Source organism: Gallinula chloropus (genome assembly GCF_964237585.1).
Source record: "Gallinula chloropus genome assembly, chromosome: 5".
NCBI lineage: Eukaryota > Metazoa > Chordata > Aves > Gruiformes > Rallidae > Gallinula > Gallinula chloropus.
Window position 1 is genome coordinate 16,000,126 of NC_140090.1, and position 12,848 is coordinate 16,012,973.

Consider the following 12,848-nt stretch of genomic DNA (forward strand, 5'->3'; position numbering starts at 1 on the left):
GGAGCTACATGCTTTTGCATTGCTTGTTCTGTCACTAACTGACATCAGCCACTGTTAATCATGGCCTGAAATGTGTATTTAAGAAACAGTGACACAAACACAGACGAGTTCCTTCATGAAGCTTTTTACATGGGGAAAAAGTGAAAGAAAAGAAAAACTGTTCCTCAGGCTAGCTAGTGGCACTGAAATAAATGGGTCAGGCATCAGAGTTTCAGCAGGCACAAAAGGTGAAAACCCTGTCTCCTGGAGCAATTAAAAGTCAATGGGATTAGTGGCCTTCACTATTATTTATAGAAACCCTGCTGCGTGCACAACATTATTGAAATACAGGGGTCGAGTCCCTGCTACTGGATGCCTACCCTTTTGCTGTTGAAGTTAATGGGAGCTTTGCCAATCAACTCTGTGGCAACAGAGTCTAAATCTAAAATAGATGACATCCTGGGCACCATTCAGTTGATGGCTCAAGCAAAGCTTTTGCCAAAGCCAAAAATGTTCTGCCTGCACAGCACAGATTTCATCCTGGGACAGATGAAACAGGAAAGTTAGCTACAGAGGTGTTAAGATTCAAAGATGGGAAGGCAGGGAGGTGGACAGAATGTCACAGGAATCATCTTCCCTTCCTTTCTCTCATAAATTACGGATTGAAATCTAAAGGCTCCACCCTGGTATCTCTTAGTCTTCAGTTTTAGCAGGACTGACTGTTTTCCAATGACTGTTTTCCTTCTAACTCCAAGAAAATAAATCCTGTGGGAATACACCTACAAAAAGTACATGGATGAGAAGCCTGAACTGCCATTATGTGATTCAACATGTTTGAAATCAGTGTCCTGATGGTCTAGCCAGTTTGGACAGATCCCACCAAGCACCAGCATGCCCCTTCCCAAGTTTCCCTGGCTTTGGATATGCTTGTGATGCTGGCTGCACAGTTGCTCCCTCTTCCACTCGTTCATTATCACGCTCACGCCCTGAATTCGGCCTCAGGCTGCCACTCTTCCTCTTTGTCTCACTCCAGAAAAGAAGTACCTGATTCTCCTCAATCTTACAAGGTTGTAAATCAGAAATGAAGGATCCCAGTGACTTCCTCCACTCCTCTGTGTTGTTGAGAGGCCAATCTGTAGACTAGTGATATTTCCTGGCTTAGTTCATACCTCCTCAGCAGACGACACTACCAGGCAGGAAGCTAATGAGGCCTTTGCCTCTCTCTGTACTTGTAACAGGAATGGGCTGAGATTCTGACTCATTATTTCAAGCAACACATGCTGATGAGCAGCTTATTCAATGGTACTAACCATTCACTGATCCTACATAGGGTGCCCAAGAATGGTGTGCTCATCCAGACCAAGGAATATAGGGCCACCTTGGCTCTAGATGGGTCCTGAGCATGGCAGGTACCTACGTGCTGAACATTACACACATTACACACACATGAAATCCAGACACGCACCTGGAGTGGCAGATCTCACCAGACATGCACAAGGGGCTGGTCTCCAGCCCCACATCTCACCAGCTCCTCTTCAGTGTTACCCTGAGCTCTAGATTGTCTTCAGACCTGAGTATCTCTACTTGTGATGACTCTAGATAACCTTAATAACGAGATGGCTTTACAATCTTTTATTAAACTTAGTCAAGCTCTTTGTCCAGCTAGTGTCCTGCAACAAGGAGCTCTACAGCCTAATGACATATCATATGGAAATGCATGTCCTAACATCCATTGTATGTTGCCTTCCCTTCCAATTTCCTTGAAGGCCTTCATGTTCTCATATTAATAAGCTGGTGTCCCTAAGGTATGGAGGGGACTTTGGTGGGAAGAATAGTCTATTTTCAAACATTTCTATTGAATATCGAGCTAAGTCCAAGTGAGCAGCCTGCAGGCAAAAGAGTCCACAGTCTGTTCTCTCTGATCCTCTTTAGACAACCAGTCCTATCTGCATTGACTTTTCAAATCTCCATCTTTACAGTATTTTTTCCCCGGAACAGAGACACAGAAACACAGACAGAAACTGACAGGTAAGAAGAGATGCATGCATGCTCTAACTGACAATCTAACAAGCAATCCTTGAGACAGACTGATTTGCAAATAATCTCAGTTTCATTTAGGAACCCTTTTCTATTTATTTTCAGCACAGCCAGCACCAACTCTGAGCTCCCCAACACCACCATACTGCTAACTCCTTGTGACACAGGCAAACAGTTTCTCTGCTGATGTGAAGGGACTTTTCACCCATGTCTTTTCCTGCCGCTCCCCATGACTTGCTTGCAACTTGGATCCAAACCAAGCACTGTGAAACACTTGTGAGAGCAAAGCTCATCTTAGTTTCTTTCTCTTGCAGAACATTGTCAGAGATCCAGGAAAGCGAGCAAAATTCTGCAAACACTGAACATTAACCAAAACAGGAGAAAATGCTCCAGCATCTTTCTTTCTCACTTTCTCCCCGGTGCTTTGCTGTTCAATCCAGGGTCTCTGAATTAGCTGACACAATGGTGCAGGACGCTCTCTCAGTGAAACCTTTGATAACACCAAGCAAGCCCCTGAAAGGCAATGCCATTACCAAGCAAAGAGTTCAGCCCATCAGCTTTCATGATGTTAAGCCCTTTCAACTGCAAGACCTAAGCACAACTTGCTCTTCATGCCCTCAAAGCAGGAGCCCAAATGCTGGTCATCAGATCCGCTCTCTCTCATCTGCATCCCCGCTTTCTCTAGAGTAACATGCAAGAACAGCTTCACATAATGAGCTTTATTCCTTCCTACAGTCCTCAGCACATTTTTAAATGAAAGAATCAGCTTACCCATAAAGGGCACAAACAAACACGAGGAGCTTTAGATACAAGCAATTCAGCAGCCTGAAGTATCGTGCGTCTTGGGCAATCATAAATTTAAAGTGAAAATCCCTACCGATTTTGTTTTGCATTAGATATTAAATAAAACCTACTTGCAAAGACAGATTAGTAAGAAACCTTTTTGGCTGTTGGTTTGGTTTTTGGGGTTTTTTTTAAATCAAAACAGGATTAAAACATCTTTTGGAGGCTCGCTGTCATTTTATCTGGGTAAATAAGCTTAGAGCGCCTAACAGTCAAATTATAATGAAGGCTTTTGTTCTTGGTACTGTGATGCAGCCCTGCAAATTTGCCCACAGCTGCAGCAGTTTCAGATGGTTTTGACAGGTAAATAAAACACTGTTTATATCTGTCATTGTTACTAATCTGCACAGTAAAGAACTAGCAATTATATTTTGTTTCCAAGTGGATAAATTTTCATGATGATCTTGGCAGGGGTGGTATAGAATAATGTGCATCCATGACTTCTATAGTTGTGAGGGTCCAGAACATGAAGGGTCCTTGCTCAGTTGTGGAGTTGGAAAAGGAATCGGAAGTAAAGGCTAAACCAGTAATAACCACCATGGTAAAAAAGAACAAGGAATTCAGGATTTAGCCCTGTTAGAGTTTTATTGGTGTAAGGGACACATAAACCAAACTGCCAGTCTTGACATCAGCTGTGCTGATTCAGCTCTTGGTTATCCCTGAACCATGCTTCTAGGAAGCTGTGTCAGGATCTGGCCACACTTTAAAACCCCACACTTTGGGCCTGCCATTAATGACTTGTGCTTCCCAGCTGCTGCAGGGCAAAGGGTTTCAGACACTCCCCAAGACACGCTGGTGGAAAAAAATTATTTGCAGGATAAGGTACTGCTCAAGGACAAGTGGCAGGATCCAGCTGTAAGTGTCTTATTATGTTGGTCAGAAACTGTGAGAAGCAAAAAAGAGAAATCCTGGTGAAACTCTGTTAGATGCCAGTCACGTCTGCTCAGCTTCTCACTCAGGTAGGCTGGCAGATGGTCAGCAAATAGTCTCACTTTTACAATGCAACCTACATAGGTTTTCAGTGCAAAAATTAGCATCCAATTATTTTCAAGCATTACTGTTCTCCAAGGAAGCAAGTTACCTCTATTTTAATTCTGCTTAGGCTCTATTTGCTCAGACACGTAAGCCAATCTTGCAGGCACTACGTCTGGTGTACACAGGCAGAATGGCAAGCCAGGGAAGAGTACTAGAAATGTGGAATAATGCAAATTCCCAGGCAGGGAGTTGCATGGCTTCCAACTTTTAGAAGAAAAGGGAAGGAGACAGTCAAATGAAGAAGGCATACAGCATCTCCAAAAAGAAGGCTTTCCCCCACTCCCCATCTAAACGCCTATAGTGAAAATTGTGTCTCACAGCTATCAGACAGCTGCAGAAACCATGTGGGAAGGCTACAGTCCACTGAGTGCGAAGCTCTCACCTACAGGACCCTTGGTATGACACATGCAGCAGGGCTGTGAATATTCAGACGAGTTGGTGGCAGACTTTCCTTCTCCCAAAGAATAGAAGCCCACCTCCCTGTCCCCATTGCCACCATCCTCCGGCAGAGACAAGGCAAGGCACGATCACTGCACTACAGATGTGGGCACTATCCTTGGGACAGGCAGGATGCGTGCCAGAGTGTGGCCACTCTCAGATGAGTAGTGGCTTTCCTTAGCAGAGCACACAGATCCATGAAGGGGAAAGACGACACCGGACAAAGATGTTTTTCCTCAAGATATATCACCTTATGTGCCAGGATCTCTGGCTAAAAATGGAAACAGGTATCAGCCAAGTCAAACTCTGCAACCCTTCCTTGTGCAAGGATCCCTTATTATCCCAGGTAACTGGACTATCCTAAGTTGTAAAGATAATCTGCATATGTGGGCTTGATCCCACAAGCAGAGGTCTGTAGCCTTCCTTGGAGCCTGCAGCTGTGTTGTGTTAGGTACAAATGCTGCTGTGTGTACTACTGTAAGGAAGCTGCCATCAGCTGCTTTTATTTGTCATTAGATAGGGAGAGTACTGCCCCAGGGTGGCACCTTATGTTCTAGTGAAGTTGAATTTGTTTCATTCCCCCATGTACAGGCGGGAAGCTTCACTGGCCCAACCTCAGCCTGTAGGGTCTCACGGCTGCAAGTTCACCAGGCACAATTGCAGCCAGAGGTGTTCCTCCTCCAGCTACTGCACCTGGGAGCATGGGACTGATGGCAAACCTGCAGAGCTCCTACTAGCCATCCCCTGGGAACCACCGATGAGGTGGAGCTGTCTCCTGCCACGTGTTTATACAGACTGAAGTTGTATTTTTAAAAGCAAACGGCACATTAAGCATGTCCTTTGCGTCGCTTCTGGGAAAATCACAACTGGGTACCCATGAGGTGACAAAAAGCCCCGCATGCCAGGATGCGCTCTGCTCCACGAAGGAGCTCCCCCAGTCCCTCAGCTGCATGGCTCTGAGGCCAGGCGTGGGTGCCCGGGGCAAGGCTTCCAGGCAGCAGAGAGGGATGAAGCAGGCCTCAGCCCCACGCATCCCTGGGAAACACCACCAAGGTGCAAAATCCTGGAGCCCAGTGCGTGAGCAGGGAGTGGGGTCCCGTCCCAGGCGGCAGGACACCCCTGTGGGCAGCAGGCCCCAGTTCCTGCAGGCTGGACCACCGCTGCCACCAGCAGAACTGTCTCCCACGACAGCCCACGGTTGTACCCCCCCCGCCCCATCACCCAGCGCCCACGGCGGGCTCACCTGCTCGGGCCCCTGGAAGCAGATCCTGCAGAGCGGGGTGCGGATGCCGCTGTCGACACTGCTGCCCAGCGAGTAGCGGTCCTCGGCCTTGCCCTTGCCGAAGTCATCCGAGGAGGTGCTGCTGGGCAGGGAGGCGGGCGGCTCCCCGGCGGGGCTGCCCCACTCCTCGGCGGCCGGGCTGCCCGCGCCGCCGCCGCCCGCCGCCGCCGCCCGCCAACCGGGCCCGCGCCCCCCGGGCGGTGCGGCCCCCGCCGGGCCGCCCGCCGCCGCCTCTGCGCCGCCGGGCATGGGGAGCGGCGGCGGCGGGGAGGGCGGCGGCGGCGCGGGGGGTCTCCGCAGCAGGAAGACCTTCAGGTCATTGAAGAGCATGCGGCAGCGGCACTTGAGGAGGCCTTGGTTTCGCAACATCTGTCTCGGACGGAGGAGCCCACAGCAGCAGTAGCAGAAAATGCCCGCGCCGGGTGGTATTAACATGTGCCTTTCCTTGGCAGGCGGGCACGGGGTGGGAAAGAAAAGGGCAGGAGCCGGGCGCCCCGCGGCCGGGGGGGCTCCGCTGCGGCCTCAGTGCCCAGGAGGAGGCGGAGGGGGGTTGGGGGGGGGGGGGGATGCTGCGCTGTCCGGCGGGGAAAGGACAAAAGCAGAGCCGGAGGGCGAGAGGGTGCAATCCCCGGCAGCCGGCTGAAATCCGGCGAGGGTGGCAATTAGATTAAAAAACAACCAGCCAACAACAACAACAAAAAAAAATCCCACAAAAAAACCCCACCCCGACTCTGCGCTCCGGTGGGATTCTTACAGCCCCCCTCCACAAGTTTGTTTAGAAACCGGCGGGAGGAGGAAATGGATCTCCCACGCCCGAGGGTCCGGGGGCGCGGGCGGCGGGCTCGGCAGAGAACCCCCGGTCGGCTCTCGCAACTCCTAAGCCTGTAAAAAAGAAGGGTCCGCGTCTCCGGTGGGTGTGGGGAGGAGGGAGAATATGGTTCTCTCGACAGTATTTGGCATCTCAAGTAATTTTCCTTTTTTTCTTCTTTTTTTTTTTAATTATTTTTTTTTTCAATTAAAAAATAACCCCCGATCACATGAGACCCGGTGTGCACCCAGACAAAATAGCAGCCGGTCTGGCTATCAAAATGCAAAATCGGTAGCTGATTATCAAAATTGCCTCTTTGACAAAAAAAAAAAAAGACCTTCACATTGTTTGTGGGAAAACACCCTACGTTTCCAACACTGTACTCCCAGGTGGCTTCAGATTTTACCGTTGCCTTTAAAAGATTTCATTGTAAATATTAAAAGTCCTGAAAGAGATAATTAGCATTCAGTGAGCTTGATCCCAGGTGCACTGAGATAAAGATATTTATATATATAATATATATCATATATATCATATATATTTTTATATATATTTATATATTCTGACCTTCTCTATTCCAGCAGCTGTCTGGACCACACCAAAAAAAAAAAAAAAGAAGAGAAAAATCAGAGCGAAATTGGTGAGGGAAGGCGACTGTATTATTCCCTAAGCTGTTACCATCCTGGACCAAAAAAAAAAAAAAAAACCAAAAAAACCCCCGTCGAAATCGGATCTATTCTTCGCATGTAATTGACCGGGGAAACGTGGATCTTACATGGTCACGTTTCCTTTCCTCCTTTCACAAAACAGGAACGTCATCAAACGCATTGGCAGCTTGTACAGACCATTGTGGATGGCGAGGCGGCCAGGGCTCTATCAGCAGTTGCAGGGACCTCCTTTTGATGCATTGGACGAGGCTCCTTCTTTCTCTCCACCACCGTCCCCACCTTCATTTTCCTCCCCTTCTGTCCTCCTCCTCTGACTGTTGTTCTCTCTCACAGGCATTGACATTCAACCATCGCAAGTCTGTCGCACTCTGGCTGGCAGGGGAAAGAGAAGAGAAGAAAAAAAAAAAAAAATCGGAGCAGATAATTCTTTTCTTCCTCCTAAAAGGCTGGGATGGAGCACAATGCGCCAGACACACGGGGCAGCATGGCTTATTTTTCGTGCGGCTCCTACCGCTTTGGCAACATCGAGCTGGTGTGTGCGTGTGTGCTTCTCTCCCTCAGCAGCAGCAGCAGCCTCCTCTCCGCTCTCCCATCCGGCTTGCCGTGATGATGTTGCTGTTGCTATCTCCCTTGGATGCAATGGGGAAGGCAGATTGTTTGCAGTGCGAGCGGGGATGTGCAGGAAGGGAGGGGTGGAACGTGGCCGCGCTCTGCTCACTCCCCCGGCTTAAAAAAAAAAAGAAAAAGAAAAAAAAGAAAAAAGAAGAAGCAGCAGCAAAAAGGCGGGGTGAGGGGGGAAGAATCAAAGGGAGAAATGGGGCCCTTCCCAACCTTTGATGCCCCGGGCTGCCGGCTGCCTGCAAGAGCCCACGCCGGGGAGGAAGGAAGGAGGGGCGGGGAAAGGGCTGGGCGGCCGCTGCGGCTTCAGCACCACGAGCCGCGGACAGCTCCGCCGGGCTCGGGCGGGGCGCGGCGGCTCCGCGCCGCGCTGCGCGGCCCCGGCCCTGTTCTGTTCCCTTCCTCCCCGGTCCTCCGCCGCCGCCGGGCAGCCCCGGGGCGGCCCGCAGCCGGCCCTGCCGAGCGCGGGCGCTGCAGGAGGCGGCCCCGCCGCCTCAAGGAGCCGGAAGGCGCCGGAACCGCTGCGCTCCGGCGCGTTCGCAGGCTGCCTTTCACCGCCCGCCGGCCGCTGCAGGGACCGGCGGAAGCACGGGAACTTTGAGGGGCGGGTGGCAGCGATGGCGGGCTGGGTGAATCCTGGGGCAGCGGTGCCTGCGTTACCGGGTCCCAGCAGGAAGCCAAAATCCCACTAACAAACTTTTCCCAAGCAGATTAATTAGTCGCAGAGGATTTCATGGTTTAATAGCTATGATAATCAATATCTTTTCATTTCACTCCAGCAGCGTTTCCTCGCTGATAGATTTGTTTTGTTTCAGCGGCATATATCTCAGTAGAAATATAGGTTCCTTGTAGCCCAGTGAAGGGTAAATATGACTGAACACTATTGCTCAATTAGAGATTGGCTCAAAGTACCCAACGGCAGCCAAAGCTGGTGGTTTGTACCCTCTGCAGCCTGTTTGAAAATTCCAAGGAGTGGCAGCTGGGCTCCATCAGCTGCAAACATCAGCAGAGGCAGCTCTGTTCACACTGTCCTGCTGTGTGCGTCCTTGGAGCCCCATCCAGCCTCCGAATACAAGGGGAAAGTTAGCTCTCCTCTTGGACTTTGTCTTTGCCATCCCAGCTGGAACAGCTGACGGAGGTGTTGGGTTTGATGTGTACCAAAGGTATTAACAATACGGGTGAGCTGAAGGCTTCTGGTCTACACAGTCTGGCTAATGTCAGTGCAGTGCCTCAGCTGAGGAACCAGGGAACACCCGCCAGATGGGACGCACTTTCTGGTGACATAGACCTGGGCCTGGGTGCTCCATCATGTCAATGCCATTGAAATTTCAAGCTCCTTAATTCTGTTTCTCCACAGGGTTTCCTCAGACTCCTGCTTCAGTAGGGTACAGCATCCACCAGTGCACAGGCTGGGTTCTCTAACTGGTCTTGTGCATTAGGTCTTTGTTGGCAGTGGTCCAGGCGTTAGAGCTGAGGCAGACAATCTAATGTCACTCAAAAGTTGTGCTGGGCCCTAGACAACCATTTGAAATTGTCTCCCTTAGAATAAGACGTGACGTGCATAAAACGCTGTGCCATGATCAGCAGAGGAATCTATGTTGTTACCTAATTAAAAAGGGAGCAAAACTGATTATTCGCTACAGGAAAATGAAACCAGCACATGCAATTAATTTCCAGCAAATAAATTACACATTGGGATGCTCTAAAGCTAAAACATTCATCACTGCAGCCTGCCATTTCTCAGAAAAGCTGGGCAGATTTGCCAGTGTGGCTCTCTACAACATATTTAAGGCTTCTCAGAATTTCACATGTGTCTAATGGGGTCATTAGAGAAATAATAATGGAAAGAGCATTTTAGGGACTTCCTGAGCATGAGACAGGATGGCTAGAGGCTGAGTCTCCGTGCCCATGCTCCAGGATGACTTTCCACCCCCCTGCTTTTTATTGCCCTCATCTTCTTGTCTTGATGTCGCCAACATTTTTAGAGTAGTTCCATCAATAATGGGATTGCAGAAAAATGTATTGTTGTCATCCTTTGCTTGTGTAAAGCATCTTTCATCCTTCCCTCCTGCCCATGCCTGGTTTTACAGAAAGGATATGCTCAGGCTAGAGGAGATCTTTGTATTATACTCTGGGTTTTAATGTATGGGCTGTGTGCCCAGAGAGTTGAATGGCTGATAAATGTGACAAAATAAATAAAACAAATAATAAATCGGAGGTACTCCATATGCTTCCCAGAGGTGAGTGGGTACTATTATTCCTCTTTTGGTAAATGGGACAGCAGCCAATGTTTTCACACTTGGATGCTGCATTCAGGTCCCTTGTTACGGATCAAGGTGCCTTCCTTAAAATGCTCACACCGGAAAGAGCTGGCCCAAGACACATTGGTGTGATCCCAGTGAGAGCAGGGGGCTGTCAGGAGGCCAATGCAGCCTTCCTGACTTTGCTCCACAGGAAGCAAAATGCAGCAAATGACAGGCAACACCTTCTCCTTTTGCACAAGGGCCTGTCTGTGGGAGTTTTGATTCTGTGTCACTTGAACTCACTAATAATTTTTAGGTTAACAGAGGGAGGAAACATAGAGGGCACATTAGCTCTGGCACACGCTACCCCTGCCCTCCTCAGGTACAGAAAGGGGAAGAAAAAAACGGAGCCAACAGCTGAGAGCAGAGAACTGTTTCCTCTTGATTGGTTATATCTGATCTACTGACAGGGAAATCAGAAGGGCAGATGCCCAGGCATCTCAGCACAGCCCTGCATGCCTATTTGTTACAGATCCCACGTCAAGATGGAATCAGGTGTCAGGCTGCATCTCAGTCTTGTAGCAGATATTCTAACTCTGGTCTTCCCATTGGGCTTTAGCTCAACAAGGAGGGAAAAAGTCTTGCTGTTTATGTGTCTCCTGTTCACCCCTCTGTACAAGCCATCGCTTAGCGCAGAGGGGTGGAGGAAGAAAGGGTGGGTACAGCTGCAGCAGTACTTGATCTGCCTACGTGGCAGTCTTGTATAAAATATTAGACTTTTTTTTTTTAAAATGTTGTCAGGTCAGAGATTTAACAAATGGAAGAGAGAGCGAGAGGGCAAATGCAAGCAGGGACGCTCTGCGTGGACTGCAGCTGAACAGCTTGAACACAGCGTAACGGTCACTGTGAACAAGTATGTAGAGACAGACAATATAAATGCTGATGTGGACAGCCATGATCAGAGTGTCAGAAAGCTGCAGAGAAACATCCCTTTGTGTTTCCCATCTCTCAGGAAGTAAACAGTTACCTAAACCCATTTTCATGCCCACCTACTCGGTCAATAGCTGCACTGCGCCTCCTGCTCCACTTACGGCTCCTTAATGGTGCAGAGGAGCTTTGATTGCTGTGGCGTGGGCCCCGTCCCTCTGGCAAACCATTACTTAAATCCAATCCATCGAAGGTTCCTACTGCTCTCTCAGTGATGGGGAGCTGCTCATCAGCTGAGTACCCTCTGATTGCTTGTCACAGCCAGACTTCCTGGTTCTTTTTCCCAGATGGAGATATTAAATAAATCTCAAGTGATGTAATTACCATAACTCAGTTGACGAAGCTTGTGGGCAGACACAGCCGGGGGCTGGAGGGAGCTCTGTCACATTTTCTTTGGTCTTTCTTACTTTCTGGGCAGTTGTGAATGTGCTGATGCAAAGGATGCTGCTGCTGGGAAGCTGGGCTCAGCAGGTAGGGCTCACGCATACTCCAAGCACGTAGAAATAATCAATGTATTGATTGGAATGATCTTCTGAAAGGAGATCAGAAATAATTTCTGCACTGCTGTGCCTTGGGCTGGGGCAAAAGGAATGGTGCTCTGCACACAGGGCGTCCCTGTGCTGTTGCTTCCTCCCCAAGCAGGGACTGAACTTCCACCCACCCTCCTGCAAGGATCATGGTCTGCCTCTGAGTTGATACAGGGAAAACTATTATACTTCCATGGCAGTTTGCTCTCTGCTAAGGGTAGAGAAAGAACTGTTGTTTTCATTAAAAAGTCAGGCATGTCCTGCAACAGGAGCCCAAACAAAGGAGTACACCTGCACATCTTTTTCCTGTGTTTTAGGAAGAAATCCAGGTATTTGTTTCACTGAGCTTCCTCTACGAGCAGTCCTGAGGCCGGTCAATGTGCAGGAGTATGTGAGAGAGACAGCACAGTGGCTGATGAGGACAGCCCCCACCTTTCCTCCTTCAGGATTTGGATTTCAAATTCAAACTTGTGAAGCCACAGCACTTCTCTTCAGGACTAGACAATCCCAAACATAGAGCTTTCCTGGTAACAAGTCCTACACTAACTCCTACAAAAGGAATTCCTTGTCCCCTTGGGTGACTAGTCAGAACTGTGACTTGAATAGAGCAGCTGCAATAGATGGTGCATTTCAGGATATCTTCACAAGGCATTTAGCCAAATGCTGAATGGTTTTAACCATCCAGGAATGTAGTAATTGTCCTTAAATCCCAAACCTAAAAGGACATGGAATTTAGGCATTAAAAAAAAAGGGGGGGAATGTATATAATCACAGGTCCCTTGGATATTTCCAGTACTCTCCTGAGTCAAGTCAAATTTGTTTCAAGTCTCTAATTGCATTCTCAAATGTATGTTATTTTAGCAACATGCAGCAGTCCTAGAACTAGCTCTCACTTGTCTGACATGGGATTTAGAGAGAAAACAGTGTTGTTAAACAAACCTATTAGGGGATGATCCTGAGAGATGCGCTGTGCTCCCCAAAACAGGCTGAACTGAGATGATCTAGCATGTCATCAGGCATTTGCTTAGCTACCAGGATTCATGATTAGGCACAGCAATACTGAAGATATTCCCCTCAGGACCATCAGGATTACACTGTGGTACAACATTGCCATACTCAGCTTAAGAAAAAAGGAGCAACTTTTATGGGAAAACTGAATTCCTGTCCTCAAGAGGACCCATTCATGGCACAAAGGGGTCATGTATGGTGACACCATGCCAGGATGTCCAGGAGATGGGTCACTTTGAATCCTGTGCCGAGCTGAGATCCCTCTTGAGCTGCAACTCTGCTTCAGTAAAATAAACATTTGAACATTTGAGACTGTTTCCTCAAATTCTTACAAATCCGTATCTTAGGATTTAACATCTTAGGCTGCCCGGATAA

General features: G+C 48.7%; 1 protein-coding gene across 1 annotated transcript in view; it reads right to left on the minus strand.

Annotated features, from left to right (window-relative positions):
* MARCHF4 (membrane associated ring-CH-type finger 4) overlaps window positions 1-6,049 on the minus strand; it is a gene marked incomplete at both ends in the record, with an annotated part of 96,887 nt that extends 90,838 nt beyond the window's left edge. The window contains one exon of the mRNA XM_084265177.1: window positions 5,576-6,049. Coding sequence (XP_084121303.1) covers window positions 5,576-6,049 — 474 coding nt within the window. The remainder of the gene's footprint in view (window positions 1-5,575) is intronic.
* Between the last annotated feature and the right edge of the window lie 6,799 nt (window positions 6,050-12,848).